The sequence below is a fragment of the Phoca vitulina genome, unplaced genomic scaffold (genome assembly GCF_004348235.1).
Source record: "Phoca vitulina isolate PV1807 unplaced genomic scaffold, GSC_HSeal_1.0 scaffold2, whole genome shotgun sequence".
Taxonomy (NCBI): Eukaryota; Metazoa; Chordata; class Mammalia; order Carnivora; family Phocidae; genus Phoca; species Phoca vitulina.
The window spans coordinates 18,785,922-18,807,803 of record NW_022589705.1 but is presented as its reverse complement, the minus strand read 5'-3'; the positions used below and the strand labels follow the sequence as shown (position 1 = coordinate 18,807,803).

General features: G+C 38.7%; 1 protein-coding gene across 1 annotated transcript in view; it reads left to right on the top strand.

Moving 5' to 3' along the window:
• PALMD (palmdelphin) overlaps nt 1-21,882 on the top strand; it is a 50,425-nt gene that overhangs the window by 8,911 nt on the left and 19,632 nt on the right. Inside the window, exons 2-3 of the mRNA XM_032422868.1 lie at nt 7,880-7,960; nt 14,004-14,128. Of these exons, the coding sequence (XP_032278759.1) occupies nt 7,880-7,960; nt 14,004-14,128 (206 nt within the window). The remainder of the gene's footprint in view (nt 1-7,879; nt 7,961-14,003; nt 14,129-21,882) is intronic.

Below are 21,882 nucleotides of genomic sequence, written 5' to 3'. Positions count from 1 at the left end.
CTATAATATATCATGCAGATATAAATCATATATAACAGTATTGATCTCTGATTATCTCTGGATAATGATAATTACTATTAGGAGTGACTTTTAAAATTCTGTCAGGTTATGTGGTTTTTTGTTTGGTTGTTTGGTTGTTTGGCTTTTTTGGTTTGGTGGGGAGTAAGATGGATAAGGAATCGGTTGGGTTTTCAATGTCATTTCTATAGGAATTTAACAAAATAACTCCAAAGTCCAAGTGGAAAAAATACTACTACTACTAATTAAGACATTTTAGGCAAAGCAATAAAGTTTGAAAACTTGACCAATAAAATGTTAATTTGCCTCATCAGCCATTGTCTAAACTGTGTAATATTAGTACCAAAGCCAACTATGCAGGTAACCCGGAACCAGACCCTAATGTACATAAAAAATTAGTAAATGATAAAATTAATAAATGTTTTACAAGTAAACCAATACGAAAGAATTCTTTGAAAAAGCTTCAGATCAGCCAAAAATTTGGAAAAAAATATTAGATCCTTAGCAGTTACCATAAACCAAATCAATTCAGCTGGATTAAAGAGGCTTTTTAAAAAAATCTTTAGGAAACGGGAAGAAAATATGGATGAATAATTACTGTATCTCAGATGATAAAGATATTAAAAACATCAAGGCAATAGAGAAAAAAATACTTTTAGTACTTCTTTTTTTAAAAAAAATGTTTAATTTATTTATTTGAGAGAGCAAGAGAGAGAGCAGGAACAAGCAAAAGCAGGGGAGCGGCAGGAGAGGGAGAAGCAGACTCCCTGCTGAGCAGGGAGCCTGATGCGGGACTCGATCTCAGCACCCTGGGAACATGAGCTGCCTAGCTGCTGAACCGAATGAGCCATTCAGGCATCCTAACTTTCAGTACTTCTAAAAACACCAGAAGTAAAATTTAAAGGCAAATAAGAAAATTATTTTTAACTAACACGACAAACAAAAGGCTACTATCCCTAATTCAAGGAGCTCTTACACATTGATAAGTAAATAATTAATAGGTTTTACAGAAAAATGGGTAGACATCACCAACAGACAATTTAAAAAATAATTGATACAGATAGCCAAGAAAATTATGAATAATAGTTGACCACACTAATCTCAGAAATCTCATTAAAACATCAAAATGAGATACTATTTGCCCTATGCAAATTGCTAAAAGATCTTTTACTTGCAATATTCATAATTAGTAAGGTTGATGTGACAGACACTGTTACATAGAAATGTAAGTTAAAACAACTTTTCATTGAAGTCTTTTTAGCAATCTGTATTAAGAATCTTTAAAACATCCCTACCCCTAGGTAACTAACTTCTAGGGACCTATCTTGAGGAAATAATCAGAGAAAAGAGGTCCAAAATTTACATACAAGGAATTTCATCATACAACTACTCATAACAGCAAAAGATTCAAAACAGCCTAAGGGGCAGAAAAAAAAAGGAAACTGATGAAGCAAATTATGATATTCTGAATAAAATTTAATATTTTATCAATAAAATTTAATAACATGAGAAACACTCATGACACCATATTCAGTGCAAAAGATGGAACACAAACTGTGTATGAGCCCCCTGGTGTGGTTTGCACGTGTGTTTGTGTAAGGGTGCCCATCTATGGTTGGGGTATGCTGAAGAAAAAATGGAATAAAATGCACCAAAATGTGGATAGCAGTTAATTCTAAAGCAGTGGGAGTATGAGGGATTTTTATATTTTTCTTCAAAGTTGTCTGGATTTTTTTAATCTTCTACAATTAACACATTCTACAAAGTTCCATAGTTTACATTTATAATGAATAAAATTAATCATTAATTTGGGTCCAACAGTCCTAATAGACAAGATATTTCAAAATCTTGATTTGGTCCTCTTTTATTTCATTGACTCCTAAAACTAGCTGACCAGGAAGAGTTTCTAACAATAAATCTTCCAGCACACCCTACTACACCCTCAAATTCTGAGTCAGAAAGTTACCTCAATATGTTTATGTTTATTGGTCTATTGGATTTAATTTTAGTGTTCTCTCTTCTTATGGGGCATTGTTTTGTTTTGTTTTTTAAAGTTAAGGTAATCATTTTCAACTATATTTTTTTCCGTTTGAATTTACACAAAGTTCTGAAAGAATAAAATAAGAAACTTTGTCTAAAGCCATGCTAAAACCAAGGTATGCTAAACTTCCATGATCTAGATATCTTCATTCCTCAGTTTCTTCACCTACCTAATGGGGATAAATGTGGTCCCTACTTCAAAGAAATTTGGGGGAAGATTAAATTAATTGATACATTTAAGTGCTTTAAGTAGTTCCTGACTCACAAAAAGTTATCGGTAAATGTTCGCTATTGTTGCAACCACCATAATCTTCATCATCTGCTGGTGTAGAAGAATCAAGCAAAAGAAATAAAGTTAGTTTTAAATGCTTCATTTTTAATAATCGAATGTTATCTCTTAGACATTGCTTGTCTAAATACAACATTGTTTAATAATTCATTCTACAACTTTTCCAGGGATTAACCAGTAAGTTCACCAGTCTTTAAATATTCATAATTCCCCTTTGTCCCTCTTCCAAAAATTGGGGCATTTGCTGCTTTCAGTCTTCAGAGACCTCTTCTCCCAAGATTCCAAGGTTACTTAACAATAATTTTCTGTTATGTTGGTGCACCTGGGTGACTCAGTCAGTTGAGCATCCGACTTGATTTAGACTCAGGTCATGATCACAGGGTCGTGAGAACGAGCCCCACATCAGGCTCTGCCCTGGGCATTGAACCTGCTTAAGATTCTCTCTCACTTCCTTCCTCTGCCCCTTCCCACTCACTCTCTCTTTAAAAATAACAACAACAAGAATAATAATTTTCTGTCATGTCTCTAGATTTTTCTACTTCCTGAAATGAAACCTATCAGAGTCTGAGCAGCTCTGTCTTCAGTGCTCTATTTCTTCTTGTGCTTCAATTTTCCTTTAAGCTTATTTGCTCTACCCTCTCCAGAGTTAAGATTATTCTCCTTAATCAAAAATGTGGAAGCAAAATAGAAATGGAATAGTTCTATTTTCATCATGTTGCTATTATACTATGTATCTCAGCAGTTGTCCAATGACTTAGTCCTTTACCTTTTTGTTCTCAACATAACTTAAGGATATATAATTATTTATACACCCATGCTTTGTGTGCCCTCAATGTTTCTCACATGCTTCTCATCTTCACAACACCCCAGATTTTTTTTACCTTTATTTACACTATTACAAATAGGTACCACTTGCTAATCTTCCCTCTTGGTTTCATGAGCTCATTGGAGAGCTCCCAATGATACCAAACTATTTGGGTTTGTTTTGCTTATAGTAGCACTCTTTTCTTCTTACCTGAGATCATTTGTAATTGTGTAGCCATGTTTCCACTTGTAAATTTCCCAGGCTTTGTGTCTATCTTCACTCTTGAAATGCTAGTCCCTTTTTCAAGAATTTTTTTAAAGAAGTTTTCAAGAATTTTAGAAATCTAAGTTTCAGTGAAAACTAGTAAACCTCTATGCTCAGGATTCTTTTCTAGGAATGTTGTGTTAGCACATATCTTTCTTTCCAGGTTACCATTATCTGCACATCATCAAGAAGTTCTGTATTGTTGGTAGTACTTAGATCCAAATAAGCAGCTTCCATTATTGTTCTTTGGAGACCTTAAGCAAGGAAAATGTCAGCAAAGCTAGTCATGAAACTATAAGATACTCAGCTTCTAGCAGAATGAATCTGAAACCATTCGACTAATTGAATTAGCCTAATTTGCCAAGTTCTAATTTCTGATTTACCCCGAAATAAAATTCCATATGGATTCCCTTCCTCTTGTACTCCTTAAATGTAGGTGCTTCATGAAGGATCTGTCCTTAGCTCTCCCTCTCTTCTGACCTCAGCTATCGCTTCTGAAACTCCTACATCTTTATCTCTAGCTCTCACCCCTCATCTCTCTCCAACCATTGTTTCAATTGTCCACTAGACAACTCTACCTGTTTTCCTAAAGACACCTCAAATTTGGTGTGAATCCACCATCTCCCCTACCAAACTCTCTTCCTTCTCCTGAATATCTTGCGTCTATTGGCAATTCTGCTCTACCTAGGCATAAAACCCTTGTACTCGCGTTTGACCCCTTCCTCTCTTGCATCCATATGTCCCACCAACTTTAACTCCTTGCTATCTCTGACATCCATACCCTCTCCTACCTCTTGCTCAAGCTCTCCTGGTCTTATGTATGAGTCATAGCCTAACTAATGATCCCCATTCACGTGCTCCTCCTTCAACATCTATTACCCAGTTAGGCTAGATTAAACTTCTTAAAACATGGTTTTAACTCTACAAATCCTCTCCCTCTGAACACTTTTCATTGCTCTCTATCAATACATAAGTAAATTCCAAACCCCTTGTCCTGCCATTCAGTATTTCTGTTGAGGACTTATCCTCACCCTCTTATCTGTATTTTATTTCCCACTATTCGTATGACAACTTAGATTCCATAATTGCTGTTCTATACAATGTACTAATTTTCTACTTCCAGGCCTTTGCTCACATTGTGCCCTTGACTTGAATGCCCTTTCTCCCCACCCCCCTCCTCCCCAGCAACTATCCAACATACTCTTCTCAAATGCTACATCACAGCCTCTCCCAACCACATCAGCTAGAAACAACTGCTCCCTATCTCCCCTCAACTCTCATAGACCTTCCCTTGTGCCTCAGGAATGACATTTCTCATTTTATTTCTTAGACTATACAGTTACTTGAATGAATGATTTTCTTTCTTTATGAGAGTGTAAGTTTCTTGATGAAACTACTTCTGAATAATTTTTAAACATTGCACAACTTCTAACGTCACCTTGAACACAACATTTGTACATAAGTACCCCAGTACCGGCTAAATTAATCATTAAATAACTCAGGATCAATCCTGCCTTCTTTACAGATTCAGGGATTCTGGAATATTGGCTCCTTGTTAATCTATAATATCTCTAAAATAGTCACACTCCTAAGTATTGTGCTGATTTTTATCAAGTACGTGGTTGCGATAATACTGGATCATGGATGTTCACAATAGCTTTCTAGTTTCACAAATAAATAAACTAATTTTCAGCATAATCAAGAGGTAACTTTATACAGAATTGGAATTTGTGGGTGTCAACTGCTAAAATATTCTAAGTCAGACAGCTAAAAATCTATCTAGACAACAGTTCATTAAACAGAAGTCTTTCTTAGTTGAACGTTAAAAAAGTAAACATCAATATAAGTTATTCATAAGAGTTAACATTAATAAATATCTGATGTGCCAGGTTATAACAGGTGTCTATAGAGATGCTCAAGCTCCTGGGAAAATTTTGGGAAGCAGATGGCATTTCACATCTATTTGTTCCGCGATAATTTGGAAAGGAATTCGTGGGCTCTGGTAACTTTGGGTACACTAGCAATAGAGCTAGATATGCAACTTAAGGTTGACTTATTTATTTTGCCTTAATAAAATTAAATTACTACCATCTTATTTTTCAGTAATTCTTATAAGTCCCTAAGAAATTTGGCAAAACGATAACAACTTTTTGTTGAATATTTTATGAGGAAAAAAGTGCTTCTATCTTAAAAGAGAATCATGCCTATAACATTATAAATTATCTTCTTAATTACCTAGACTGACATAAGGGAGGTATCATGTTACCTCTGAGAGACAAAACATAAGCCTTGTGTTGCCAAAACACTTCAGACACCCTGCCTCTACCCACACAGCTTTCCTTCCCTTATTACTAACCCCAAGATGAAACCAGCCCAAACTGGCTATTGACAGGGGTAGGGAAAACTTGCTAGGTTCAGCATTGTCTCTTATGCTTACGGTACTCTTCTCTATGGGCTACCTGTGACGAGAGGTGGATGGTTACACACCAACACTAAATATGGAATGAAAAATGGGCTCCCTTCTAATGAGAGGCCCCACTCTTGTTTCCAGCCACAGTTCTTCATGATAGAGAGGACAATGAGGGAAGTTGTAAGAAGCTGGACTAATTTCTCACTCAGGAAAATGGTGTCATGAGTTGGCTAAGAGTGCGAAGGCTGAACTCAAATTGCCTGGGTTCAAACCCTGGTTGAGCCACTTATTAGTTGTGAGAGCTCAGATTAATTAGTTAATTAGTTAGTTAAATTTACATTTCCTCTCTTGAAATGAAAATTATCGCAATATCTTTGTTATTATGACAATTCAATGAAATAGTGCCTATAAAATACTTACCAAAATGTTTGACATAATACATTATAAATATTACTAGTATTTGCTCAATTACAACCTCTAGAGAGAATGGAGAACTGACTCACAGGTTATCAGAATTTTTGTTCCTAAAGACGAGCTTTGATCCAAAGAAGCGATACTGAAGACCACGCTAGTTGCCTAGCTAATGTTTTTATTTTTTTTTTCAAAATAGCTGCTTATGAAATTTACAAAGTGGGATACAGACCAAGTCATATATTCTTCTAACACACAAAGAAAAACATGACATAAAGTTGGAGAGCAACATGTTGTTTTTCTTCAACAAATGTACCTGAACTTATACATCAAAAAAGAGTTTTTATCTTCAAAGGAGTCGCATCAGGAAGCCATGCACTTATTTCAACAATGCTGCCAAGTATTTTTGGAACTCTTCCTTCTAAATTACCTTCTGAGCCTGCTTCAAATTCTTTTAGTTGTCTTCACTGGCAACAAATTTTTTATCCTTTGGGAGTTTTCAATTTTGAAAGCAGATTTAAAATCTACTCTTATAAAAGAGATGGAGGATAATGTCACCTCTGGTCAAAAAATAAGGAAATAAGGGCCTTTTTGCGTAGCTTGTAAAAAGCCTCAAACAATTCCAGAGAGGGACTCTCTAAAACATTTCAGGCTTATGGAAGCATTATCAGAATTAGTTTGCTACTTTCTGTGATTAACAGATTATGTCTTATTTACTTAATTTTATTAAACAAATACAGAGTGCTATGCGTCAAACACCGTCCTAGGAAATTTGACATACATTTAATGCTCGTATCTTATGAGGTAGATTCTCTTATTATCCCCATATTTCAGATGAGGTAATTGAGGCACAGAAGAGTTAAGGATTTTGTCCAAGGACACAGACCTAGTAAATGGCAGAGCCAGAAATCAAAACCAGACTATATAGCACATATGCTATATTTTCTAAAAAGTACAACCCCTGGGCATTAACAGTTATGCTTCCTGGGTTTTTTGAGGTAATGCAATTTAAACTTGGTGAAAGAGACTCTATCTCTCCATGAATTTTTTTTAACCACAGCTAAAAGCCCTCTTACCGTTAACAAGCATTATCTGAACCCTTTTTTCTCTATCTTCACGTAGCAAGTTATACAAGGAGGAAACACTCCCACTTTCTAGCTTCCTAGTTTTCGAATGCTCTGTAGGCTAGCTATCCTGTTTTCCCACATAAGCAGACCTTTTACCCAGCAGTTTATTCAGCCCTGTGCCAGGAACAGTCTCTCTCCTCACAGGGTTTCCTCAGGCCTATTTCAAAACTCCCTCCTTAAAATTCACTTTTTCCATTGCATCACTCAATAGCTCAATCTTGCTTGATTAATGGGGAAGATTTTTTTAAAGGGGAGGGGAGGAGAGTGGGGAAGGAAAGACATTAAAATATTTGCAAGTTCTCTCTGAAAAAGCACCTTCTTTCGTTTTCCATCAGCAAAATGCTTTGAATGTCTCACTTTGCCCCCCTTCGCTTTGAAATACGAGTTTCCAAAGCAGCTTTCTACCAATTCCAAGAGCGTACGTTGGCCAGCCATTCAGTAATGACGACAACCCCAAGGAAGCATATTTAAGCAAATTGAAAAAATAGATTATGCTGGAACTTCTTTTATTTCAGGATAAAAGAAAAATACAGGAAGAAATCTCGCAGAAGCGTCTGAAAATAGAGGAAGAAAAACTAAAGCACCAGCATTTGAAGGTAATTTATGATTTTAATTTCATTTCAATGATTTTTGTATTCAAATATCCTAATGGCACTCAAAATCTCTAAAGATGCTTTAGGAAGGAAAAAAATTCAGCATAGTTCTACTAACCCCCTAATAACGATAGGGGAGGGCCAAGAAGCTAGTAATATTTGCATAGGAGATTAATACCTTCTGGTAAACATGTAGAAAACACGCTTTTATTACTTTTATCCTTTATTACTGAATTTCCTCATTTTCTTGGGTAACCCTGAGAATTCAGCCTTGATAATTTGCCCCCCTCCCCCCCAACACAGTCTTGCTTAACATCCCTAGGGATGGATCCAGCTAGGAAGTCCCTTTTGAAATCAATGAAAGGCCAACCTTCCCCCAGGGGGTGAGAAACAGACGCTGTCTGACCTGGTCAAGGATGCTTGTATTTAAAAGCTCAGTGCAATGAATCCAATATTGTTTGAGTATCTTTTGGGGGTTTTGTTTTCTTTTGCCTTGTTTTGACAAACCATGAGATCATCACCAGAAATAAACCTCCATTTTTAAAACCAGACTTTGCAACTTCCATGGGTGTGGTCATTTTGTAATTAAAGCACATTGAGTTTCAACATTTTATTACGTAGCTCGGTCATAGGATGCAACCAAATGACAAACAGGAGCTCCTTGTGAACAGACTCAAGCAGGAAGCTACTTCTCATGGGGGTCTATACTTGCCAAATTCAGCTACATCCAGCTTTCTGAGGGATCAAGTAACCACCTCTGAAAAGAAACATAATTTAAGATTCCAATTAGCCTCAGTTCTCTGGATTCTGTTTGCTTCTTTGCTCCTATATAAATTGGCATTTCCAGTGTTTGATGGATAATTCTAAAGTATAGTTAGCCTGTTATTCTTGCAGTGTCACACTGAATTTACATGAGTGGTGGGTATAGCCAAGAAATGCAGTGTGTATAACCAGAAAAATCAATGAGATTAAAACAAATTTTACCAAGTTATTTTGGTGAAACTCAAACCAAAAGGCAATTCCACAATAATTTTTGAGCTAAGCCATTTCTAACTCCATTTCTAACTCGTTCTCTCTTTTAACCTCTCTCTCTCCTTCTCTCTCTCTCTCTCGCTCATACAAACACACACACACAATTTGAGTCTCTCAATAAATTAATGACTGCTTCTGAGTAAATGGATAGCTCTCTCACATTCAGCAATTGCTATCCTTGTCCAGTGGGTAGCCAAACAACAGTAGAGCTCACAGTAGGAGAAAGGGTTAAATACCCCTGAGTTCATTCTAGGAAGCAAGTTTGACATAAGAAAACTGACTCATTGAAAAGTCCATTTCTGAGGTGGCACCTCTTTTCAATACTTGCCAAAACCAGTCCAAAAAGTCATACATGAGGGGTGCCTGGGTGGCTCAGTCGTTGAGCGTCTGCCTTCGGCTCAGATCATGATCCCAGGGTCCTGGGATTGAGCCCCACATCGGGCTCCCTGCCCGGCAGGAAGCCTGCTTCTCCCTCTCCCACTCCCCCTGCTTGTGTTCCCTCTCTTGCTGTCTCTCTCTCTGTCAAATAAATAAATAAAATCTTTATTAAAAAAAAAAGTCAGGGGCGCCTGAGTGGCTCAGATGGTTAAGCGTCTGCCTTCGGCTCAGGTCATGATCCCAGGGTCCTGGGATCGAGTCCCGCATCGGGCTCCCTGCTAGGCGGGGAGCCTGCTTCTCCCTCTGCCTCTGCCTCTCTCTCTCTCTCTCTCTGACTCTCATGAATAAATAAATAAAACATTAAAAAAAAAATCTTTAAAAAAAAAAGTCATACATGATCTTCCCTTTATAGGGAAACTTATGTTTGCTTTCTGCAACCCAGGAGACTGTCTAATCCAATCCAATCAGAACATTTATCAGCCTCTGGATTGGCGAAGACCGTTGTGCAGATTGTGTGCTGCACAAAGATACCCGAGAAAGGGGTGCTAAAACCCTGCCCACACTCGCTTGGAACTGTGCACGCTGGAATAGGGCTGCTTCTGTCTGAAGGACGATATTTCTTTTCCTCTGCACAAAGGTGCTATCCATTTTCCCAAGCTGTGCACTGACCCAAAGGGGTGGGGTGAGGAACAGCACTTTTTCTGATTTTCATATTAACGCCATACAGACTACCAGTGGCCCCAGAGGGCTGTAGCCCTTCTGCCTGCAACCTAGTGGGGAACTCAGAATTAAATAAATAATTAGGACAAGTTAAAAGATGATTTTTTTTAATTTAAATAAGAATATAAGGAGTAACTCTTTAATCTGAGGTGGTCGAAGCAGGTCTGTTAAAGGTGTGGGATTTAAGCGGAGTCTTAACTGATAGATAGGATTTATATAGGTGTGTATAGAGCCTTTTAGTCAAAAAACATTTATTTTTTTTATTTTTTTTTAAGATTTTTTATTTATTTATTTGAAAGAAAGAGAATGAGAGAGAGCACATGAGAGGGGGGAGGGTCAGAGGGAGAAGCAGACTCCCTGCCGAGCAGGGAGCCCGATGCGGGACTCGATCCAGGGACTCCAGGATCATGACCTGAGCCGAAGGCAGTTGCTTAACCAACTGAGCCACCCAGGCGCCCAAAAAACATTTATTAATTACCTATTATGTGTAAGGTACTAAGCAGGACACTAAGAATACACAATAAAGTTTGACCTGTGTCCTTAAAAAGAGAACTGACCCAGAACCCTGAGACGACCCACACACCGTGATGAGCAGTGTATGCAAGGCACAAACTGCCAAGGCAACACAAAGGAAAGAGTCGCTGTTTGCAACGTGTTTTGCAGAAAATGGTTGGCTGCACCAAACAGCAACTAGGCACCATTACAAATGGGGGTCAGAAACGTGCAGAAGTATTTTTTTAAAGATTTATTTATTTATTTGAGAGAGAGAGAGAGAGAGAGAGAGAGCAGAGTGGGAGGCGCAGAGGGTGAAGGAGAGAGAGTCTCAAGCAGAGTCCCCGCTGAGCACCGAGCCCCACGCAGGGCTCAATCTCGTGACCCTGAGATCACGACCTGAGCGGAAACCAAGACTCTGAGGCTTAACTGACTGCACCTCCCAGGCGTCCCAGAAGTATTTTTAAAATTGATTCTACAATACCCTCACCAAGTCAGGAAAGCCCTATCGGCCTCTACGGTTACCAGTCCTTCTTTTATTTTCTTCTTCATCCATCTGTCTCCATTCCACTGACTGTCCTCAGCACTTTCCTGATTGCAAACTATTTCGTTACACTTCAATGACACACTCTAAACAACACAAACACAAACATTTACAAAGCGCTCCTCTGTATCATTACTACATACCTTGCAAAATAACAGTAGTCACTCTGATATTCGTTGGCTCTGGAACCTGGCAATCATACCAATGACATGCTAGAAAGGGAGTTTCCAGGGATATGAGGAGCATTCTAACTTTCAAACATTTCTGAGATTTGTACACTCTGGGTCTCCTCACCTAGTAACATGATCGCAGTCTGCCACCAAGAAACACAAACTACACTCAGCTTAGAAGACTTTTCTTTTCTGGAAGTCCATTTGATTCATGGTATGAAAAACTAATTTATTCCTAAAGTATACTGTAATTGCTATATAGAATGCAAAGTGCTTCAGGAAAACCTTTCCCTAAAAAAACTGCCCAAAGATCTATTACCGGTATGTTCCTTATATTTTCATTTAGTTAATATCGCTTTTGATTCTGAATGTCGTTGTTGTGAAATAGATTTTTCATCAACCTCATAGACGAAATCACAAGTTTAAACTGAGACATAAAGACAAAATGACTGGGGCGTCTGGGTGGCTCAGATGGTTAAGCGTCTGCCTTTGGCTCAGGTCATGATCCCAGGGTCCTGCGATTGAGCCCCATGTTGGGCTCCCTGCTCAGCAGGGAGTCTGTTTCTCCCTCTTCCTCTTCCCCTCCCCACTGCTCCTGCTCTCTCTCTCTCTCTCCGTATCTCTCTGTCTCAATGAATAAATTAAAAAAAAAATTCTTAAAAAAATAAATAAATAAATAAGGTGTTATTCCACATTTAAAAAAACAAAACAAAAAAAACAAAATGACTATGTTTAAGTTGTTACAATATGTGATTGTACCGTATCATTTTAATTGCACATCCAAATTATGTATTTTATATTCAGAGGCAAAGAGTTAATTCACAAATTCATTTTTTCATTTTACCTCTGGCAAAGAGTTCTTTGCCAGGGGTAAATGACAATTTGTGAGTTACGAAAAAAGTTTTATGAGGCTAAAATTAAAATTATTCTTATTCCTAACCAGACTAAGAACCAAGACGATAGCCTCAAGTTCACATAATCACATCACAAGAATTATTCTCTGCTCTCTGTAACTCAACAACATAAGACTACCCCATCTAAATGCTTCTGATAGTGATATGGATGTAAATGACTGAAACTGTCCTCGTAGGTGGTTTGTAAGGACTATAATTTACTTACAGGTGTCCTGTCTTCTTTACTATGCATTAGCTATCATCACATTCCATCAAATAAAAATAAATTTAAATTAAGGTAAATTCTTAAAATGATAGTATACCAAGATTTTCTTGGCATCTTTGATCTCAAAAGATAAATCTTGACCTTTATTAATAACATTTAACTGTGTCTGTGGGAGAACATTTTTACAAACAGCCAAAGAGCTATAATTAAGGGTTAAGATAACACTGAGGGAAAGAATCTCTGGCTACAAACTTCTCTTATGGGGTTTGTTGTCCACATGCAATTGCTTGAAACTCTGGAAAGGCCAACACAAATATGATGATCTGGGACAAGGTTATTACTCGATCTAGTGGTTTTCAAACTGTGTTCTGTGCATCCATGGGTTTCCAGACACCCTCACTGCGTCAGCTAGAGCAGCCCAGTTTATATCGGTCCTACAAAGTACAATTCCATTTAATATATATTCATAATCAGTGTAATGTTTCTTACTGGTTTGAAAACCATTGCCTTACTTAATATAACCATCATTTGGTAATTACCTAGCACAATCAACCTTATTTAAATTTTGTTTAAAATTCAAAGGTATTTATATTCCAGTAGGATTGATCCTAGCATCCTTTTAAAAAAGACAGAAGTTCTATTAACTTGCTCTCATTTTAATTGTGGCGTCAGAGAAAGAAGTCTCAGAAAATACAAAGCTCCTGGGGCGCCTGGGTGGCTCAGTTGGTTAAGCCGCTGCCTTCGGCTCAGGTCATGATCCTGGGGTCCTGGGATTGAGCCCCGCATCGGGCTCCCTGCTCCGCAGGAAGCCTGCTTCTCCCTCTCCCTCTGCCTGCCTCTCTGCCTACTTGTTCTCTCTCTCTCTCTCTCTGTCAAATAAATAAATAAAATCTTTAAAAAAAAAAAAAAAAGAAAATACAAAGCTCCCATTCTTCTCTCCTCATCATTTTAGACACAGCGAATCCCCCAAAATAATTTTTGAACAAATAGTTTGCACAGGTAGATTAGATATATAGAGAGAACAGTTTTCTCCAGGAAGAAAAGGAGAAACTCAAACTCTTCCTGTTTTGGCCACCATTTCAAATAATCCCTCCAAAATTTTTTTTGGAGTGTTCGCTGTACAATGTCATTGAGATGAATTTAAAAAATGGCTTCAAGGAGGCTTTTACTCCAAAGACACAAGATGTACAACCATTAACCAAGCAAACAGTAGTGAGGTATCACAGATAAGGTCCCCATACGAGTGCTAGACATACACAGAGAGTGCTGCGGGATTCTGAAGGAAGAGAGTTCTCTGAGGGCGAGGATGGGGCTGTGGAGGGTTTGGGGGCAGGATGGAGATTTTCACAGAGAAGGAGGGACCTGAACTAGAACTTAAAGGACAAATAGGATTTAGACACATCAAACTGGCTTTGGAAGGGGGTCACAAAGGGTGCAATGAAGGAAGATACCAGATTTATTCAGGCAAGGCAGTGAGAAAAAATAATTTCTCTTTACTCTGTCCACTATTAAAATTTAGGAGTTCAAAGCAGCCAGAGATTTTGGAAATTATTGACTGATTTAAGAACATCTTTATGTTTCCTGATATCAGAAAAAGGCCTTAAGGGAGAAATGGCTTCTAGAGGGAGTCAGCAGCGGAAAAGAACAGGAAGAGATGAAGAAGCAAAATCAACAAGACCAGCACCAGATCCAGGTTCTAGAACAAAGTATCCCCAGGTACGGCCCTCACGGAGATACTCCACAAACTTCTTTTATTTTGACTTTGCCCCATGTTGCATGTATAAGAGCCATTCTTATGTTTAGGTTTTAATAAAAAGCAAGGCAATACCAGAAAGCAATAGAAATTTCACTATAAATATCCCCTACCCATAGTAACACAAGATTTATTTTTTAAATACATATTAGTGACTTACCCAAAGTTCTCCAAGCCTATTTCCTCATCTATAAAACAGTAGTAACAATATCTATCTCTTACAGTTGTTGGGCAAATAAACAATATATGTATCTTGTATATTGTAGCTAAGCCGCTGGCACATAACAGGTGATCAAAACCCAGTCCTTCTTCACAGCCCCAACCTGCACTCTCACCGTAGGACAGGGGACAACTCTATGGGTGTGTTTACACTGTCTCTCCGTCACCCCTCTCCCAGGCTCTCCTCAGTCACAACCATATTTCGGAAGAGAAGACACTGTAGGAATACTTCACTAGCATTCTCTCTTCTACTTCCCTAATTATTTGGTCGCAGGCGTTGACCTCACTTCTCGATGTCCTCCCCTGCCCATCACACACAGTCAGTCCCGAGTCAGCAACTTGTGACATAACAAGGGAAGTTTTAAAATTGCCTTGGCTTAAAATGAGGCGATAGACATGAAAAAAAAAAATTGAAAAGCTGGAATAGAAGATGGGGTTATTAGTGTCATCACAAAATATAGATAGCGTGGAAGAAAGATGTGGGAAATGTCAGAATCATTTTCTAACCTATGTGTGGAAAAAAGATGGGATTTCTTGTGGTATAATAATGACAGTAATTTAAAGCCTATGGATCTTTGAAACATAGGTAGCTTTCAAAATCTCACTGCGAATTTCCTATAGTGAGAACTATAGGAAACACCTGGAAGGTGAAAATATCCCGTAGCTGTACGACTACATTCTGTCCATCCTCACCACACTCTGGACAGATTGCATTAGGCGTCAAATTGACAACATGAAGAAAAGCTTCCTTTTTAAACTGATTCTCATTTTATTTGCCTAATTTCATACACTTGTATATTTAAGAGCTAAAATCATTGACTACTCCTTCTTATTGGCATTTTTTTAAATTAACAATTCTTAAAAAGTTATATTGTAATCATTGAAATGTTTACATTTACGAACCCCTCAGTTGCTTGCTCAAAGATGTGAAGTGCCTCTGAATGGTAGATAACAAATACTTAAAAATAACTCAATGATTAAATCAAGTCTACAGTTTGGAAAACTTGATCCTTTATAAGGCATCCCTTAGCAAGAGCTTCTTACCAAAGTCTGGCTTAGCTGATGATTACTTTCTCATCGTCAACACAGAACTCTTATCTCCGAAGGAGTTCTGAATTTAACCCCTGCATACCCTGCGCTCTGCAGACACCTCCATGCTTCCCTTGAGAGCCCCCTGGTTAAGAGTCTTTGCCCTTACTGAACACCTACAACTTTCTCTGCACTTGATGATCACTGAAGTGGCTACATAAACTCAAACTCCATTAACAACTTTGGGCGACACTGGAAGCAATCCCAGAGAATTTACGAGGGTTCTACTGATTGCTTTCGGACCTGGCCTGAATGCTCTGAGAAGCACATTAGCTTCTAGTGGTATTGACGGTGGCTTGCCTAGAGTTCCTATCTGACCAAAAAAAAAAGGAGGAGGAGCCGGAAGAAGTAGAGAAACCATATTTACCAGCCATATTACCCTCCAGGTACTTTATATATATCATCCCATTTAATCTTCATGACCCCGTGACACAGTGTCATCATCATCACTCTTTGCACAGAGGTTGAAGAATTCACACAAGTAGGAAGTGGTGAATCAGAAACTAACTCATTTGACTACCCGATGCTGCCTATAAAGTGACAGCACACAGCATTCCAGACCACACACTATGGGCTGAAGAGCTGTTATCTCTTATAGGAAGTCTTTAACGTATGTTCTGTCCCTTGGTTCTCCTTTGTCCAAATAGCTCCTACCACACTCCGGATCTTCTTCGGTGTCACTCTAACATCTGTGAAATTACCACTTCCGTGTCTATACATTACCCAATTTCTGGCATCTTATTATGGCTTTACTTTTTTAATTTTTTTTAATTGAAATATGGTTGACGTATATTATTATATTAGTTTCAAGTGTACAGCATCGTGATTCAAGAACCCTATACGTTACACAATGCTCACTAGGATAAGTGCAGTCACCATCGGTCACCATACAGTGTTATTACAATATGATTGACTGGATTCCCTACGCGGGCTTTTCATTCCTGTGACTTCGCTAACAACTTTGTTTTAGATCTTCAGGATGTCATTAACCATCAGGGCTCCTTTATTATCACCAGATGATGTTAACTCCCAAATACAAATAATAATAGCAGGAATGGTTCATTTTTAAATGACCTTGTGCAATTTGCAAAGCCCTTGAACCTACATCACGCCATTTAATTCTCGCAGCAATCCTAGAAAGAAAACACTGACACCTCCATGGCAGAGATGACGAAACAGGGCTCAGAGAGATCAGGGGCTGAATGAAGGTCACAGAGTCATTAAAGGGTAAACTTGGGCCTCAGAACAAGTCAGGTTCGGTGCTCTCCCGCTGTAAAACTAAAGGAGTGCTGTGGGTGTAAATGTTCTGGAAATGGTAAAACCCCTAACACCTCATAGCAAATCGCTTTGTTTAAAAACCAAAAAGCCGTATTTGCAAAGAGTTAGTAAAGAATTTGCATCGCTGTGACCCATGAAGGCATGTTTATCTCGTTAAAAATGGGCAGGGAACAGAATGTTCTGAAGCAACATAGGGAGACACAAAATATGTGTGCCTTGTCTGCGTTCCTCAGCCTACAGCCTCCGCTGCTGCCCCGCATTAGAGAAATCAAGCTGCCAAAGCAGCTTTACCTGAAAACTGAACATTTTCTTCTCAGAGGTTTCTAAAGCTGCTAAACAATCAAGTGGGTGTTCTTAAAGTCAATCTTTCTCCAAAACAACTGCCCGCAGAGCCTCAGGAGCTTTTCTTACCAGCTAAGTAAAGTACATTTTCCTGTTAGCTCCAAGAAACAACCCAGTCAACGGACGGAGTTGAACCGGGCAGAGCCGAGCTCCTTCCCCAGGCAGCGAAGGCATCCCAAAGCCTGAATGCGGTTTATCACTTGATTTAGGTGACTGCTCAAGGGCGACATTTGCCATCTGCCAGGCCTCTCAGTTAGAGGATAAGATTTTAATGGGAACATCAAAATAGAAACGTTGCTATTACCTCAGAGTCTGTAGCAGGGCCAGGCTGCCCCTGGAGTTTTCATTCCCACTACTACTCCCACAGTCTTGTGAGATGAACTGAAAGAGCATGGCCTTTGGCCTTCACATCCCTGTTCTGCCGACCGTAGTATATAGAAGCTTGGAAATGTTCTTTCATCTCTTTGGGCCTCAGTTTCCTTGTCAGTAATAGTGGGACAATTAGAGCGACTTCACAAGACTTTATGAGTGAGGCAGCTTTCGGAGTGCCTGACACATGGTAGGTGTTCAAAAAATATTAGATTCTATTCCTTATTAAGAGTCAAAAATAATTAAGAGAAAGATGGGGATGTTTATCTTTTGGCCAAGATCTCTCATTTCTTTACGTCAGTACAAAGAATCTTTCTTTTTTTTTTTTTTTTTTGAGTAAACTGAGATTATCACCCAACGAGGATTCCTTCCATTCAGACATAATTGATGGGTTTTCTTTATGGCTTAAAGACTGAAATGTTAACAACAGCAGTTAAGTTTTACAGAGTATCTCTTATAGACCAGGCATTGTGTTAAGCACTTCATATAGATTACTTCATTAAATTCTCACAACCACCTTATGAGGTAGATAACATTTAATAGGTGAGAAAGATGACATTTGTAGATGCTAACTTGTCCTGGCTCATATAACTAAAAAATTAAGACTCAGGATTTAAAACCTAATTAAGAGTCTTAATTACAAAAATAAATTATGCCTCAGATCCTGCAGACAACTTTTACAGAAGTTAAATCCTGTAAGTGCTACCCTTTTACAGCACCTTTTTATTTCTAATCCATGCTATGATTTCACTCTCTTGCATGCATCATTGTATAGAGACATTCAGATGACTCTCTGCCATACTGAACACACTCAGAGGTCCCCTGACTCACACCTAACCTTTAAGTAAAGCGTGTCTGCTTATTCCTCCTCTCATCTTTTCTTTCAGAGAAGCAACATTTCAGAAAATAAGTAGGTTTCCATGGTTTTTGTCTCAGAAACACATTCTTAGCTTTGGAACAACATTAGTGAGTATTTTGCCTGGTGCCCTGATTAATGCCTTTGCTTAAGTGGAGTTTCAATTTGCCTCCCAAATGATCCCTGTTCTTCCTGTGACCAGTGAACCAGTTACTTCCTAATTCTAGGCACAGGTGCAAATCCAGCACTGACTTCTCGGTGCCGACAGCACGTGCACACATTCATAGGCTGGCTTAGAAATCCTCTTCTGTCACATCTCTTGCTTCCCTCCATCCAATAGCCTACACCCAAAATGAGCCCCCCACCCCTACCCCAAACACCCTCAGAAGTATCCAAAGGAGCTATGTCGTTCACATTCCAGATTCCTTTTTCCTATGCGGCTGCCCAGCTGTTCTCCGTGACTCCCTCTGCCAAAATGCCTTGCATCGAGCTGCCCTCCAGACACTTGCTACTTTTTGAACTGTGTCCAAAGACCTCTGACTTTAATTGGAGCACACAGAGCGCCTGCCAGAAATGTCATAAGCATAAAAATGCAAAAGGTTAACTGCCAAGGAGAATGAGGCAAACGCACTGCCTTCCCTTTGAGAAGGATTATCTACTTATGATTAAATGTTCTCTAGTAAGGATTTTTTTTTTCATATTCCAAAGTACCCTTCTGACCCTCTGCCTTCCTCTAACGAGCTTTCATTTGTCTCCAAATGGTAAGAAATTGCCTGCCCATATGGTACTAACAGGAAGCTGCATGAAGGAGTGGATTTCTGTGTGATTGTATGCCATGAGAAAATCTGAGGAACGGGCCACTACTGCAGCTTCCATCACCTGGAAGCTGGAAATTGTGGAAATTCCTCCACAAATGGAGATGCAGTTATTAGGAAATACATTCTGCTCAATATCATATGAAGCAATAATCTACTCAGTTAACTCAAAAAAGAGCAGATAAGATTCAATTTCAAAAAGGAACCCAGAGGATTAATGTAGAAGTATAAAGGTTAAATGATATTTTTTCCTGGTTATGGATTTATCAAAGTTCAGCTCATTATGATTTCTATCCAAATTTAACCCCTACCTGATGCTCGGATCTACCTGTGTACCAGTGTACCTTAATGAAACTAATGCCTCATCCAACACAGCAAGGAAGGCTGCATAAACAATAATCACATTCTAAATGTTTCTGCCTTCCTGCTCTGACCCAGCCAGCCATAGCTAACATCACATCACGGGAGAGAGAGATGCAACCTCCTCTTCCGTGATAATGCGAGAGAGAAGAGAAAGGGAAAAAAGGAAAAAAAAAAAAAAGAGAGAGAGAGAGAGAACCCACCATTTGTTTCTTCTTCTTAAATTTGCTGTTGCCTAGAAACACTTAAGAAATTATTCTGAAGCAATTACATGAGTCAAAATCATTCCAAGCATGTTTTTCACTCTCCATATTTGACTAATTGGTTTATCAGATTTGCAAGAGTTCATCTGTTGTTGTTTTTAATTTCCCAGATATTCTAATTATTCTTAATTCAGGAGATTTTTTTTTTAACTTCACAAAAAGAGCAAAATAAATCAAATTTCCAGCAAAAAAAAAAAAAGGAAGAAATCTATCCCCAACCCCCACTAGAGAAAGCCTAGTACAATGCCTAGCACATAGTAGGAATAACTGTGACTACATAGCTTAATAAATGAATGAATGGAAAAATATGGATGATCAATGGATGGATGGATGGATGGTTGGTTGAATGGATGGTTGGCTGAATGGATGGCCAGATTTGAAAATACCACCTATTAAAGGGACCAGCTAAAGACTACACAATGACTTGAACATTAAGGAACTAAAAAGGAAAGCCTTGAAATTCTTTAAAAAATAAAAAAGAATAAGTACCCAACTATCTTGAGTTAAGGGCAAAGTTATATGACAGTGGTACCCCTGGTTTTTGAGGCCACTGTTGATGGCCCACCATCACTTCACTTTCTCACCTTTCCCCTCTTACATATGGTTTTTTATTTCCTTATCCCCCACCTCCCAGCCTTCTCTGTTGTTCACGCCTGCCAATCTCATCCATAGGTTAGTAGAAATAAGGGTTAAATTTACACAGAATAAACACCCCCCCCACCATGGTAGGCCAAAAGGTAGGTTAGAATAACACCACTCCAGTGCAATTCAATAATAACAGCTACACTTTATGGAGCACATATTATGTACTAAGCATTACTCTGAGAATGACAGTTCTCTGGGGGAAGTCTAATTGGCGTTATTTCACAAATAAGGACACTAAACCACAGAAAGGTGTAAACCCAGTAACAGTCAAGCCATGAGTCACACATAGATCTTTCTGACTCCAGACCCATTCCACCATGACTCACTCTGCTTGTTCTTGATTCGGGTCAATAAACATTTATAGAGAACCCCCCACATCGAACCCATCTTCATCTTCTAGAAGAGATTGAGAATCATAAGTGCTTCAAAAGCAAATATTTATGTTTACCTCTCTTTAGATCTTTTAACTTTTCAAAAGTGACTTTACACTAATTATTTCATTCAAAACAACGTTCAGTAACTCGAAACACAAATTTAAAACCATTAGCATGAATGTCATAAATCTTTGGCCGTGTTGACATGGGTAAAGAAGGAAGAAAGGAGTAAATGAACAAAGCAGAAAGTGGGAGGGGAGTTAGTTTCAGGGACCCATCCTCCAGGTCATTGTCATAAAGAATGTTCAAAGGCAGAGACTCTTTTGTATAATGTGCTACCAAAGAGCCTAGGCTTCCCCATTGCCCAAGATTGTCCCCCACCCCAGCCCCAACCCCTTGGCTGTATTTATGAGCTCAGAAAGCTTCCAGACCACACCCCTTGGAAAGCCTCTTTTGTCTGCCACAAGGCAAGAGTCACTTAGTCCATTTAGACCACCCCGGGCTAACTGATCCTTGTTGGTTAGTCTATGTTATATTAAGGTTGGAATTTATATTTATTGGCCTTCAAATAATAGAGTCCTGTTCTTGGTATCAAATATGAACAATTAATACAAGAAGCAAAGCAAAAATGAAGTGGAAAGAGAGTTGAAAACACAGTGGCTGCTCTATAATACCGTGAGAGGCAAATGCTCAGGGTTTCAAGGCACAAAGCCAGTCATTATTTCTGAGTAGAGAGTCAATGGCTGTCTACATCATTACATATGCTTTGCCATTTCATAATATGGTTACAAGTAGTTTATTCACTAAAAATATTTTTCCCCTACAACTTTTTTTTTTTTTTTTTTTTTAAGAAACAGTCTTCCTCGGGGCGCCTGGGTGGCTCAGTCTTTAAGCAACTGCCTTTGGCTCAGGTCACGATCCCAGGGTCCTGGGATCGAGCCCTGCATCGGGCTCCCTGCTCTGCGGGAAGCCTGCTTCTCCCTCTCCCACTCCCCCTGCTTGTGTTCCCTCTCTCGCTATGTCTCTCTTTGTCAAATAAATAAATAAAATCTTTAAAAAAAAAAAAAAAGCTTCCCCAAATCATGGATAAGCACATTTGCAGCTAAC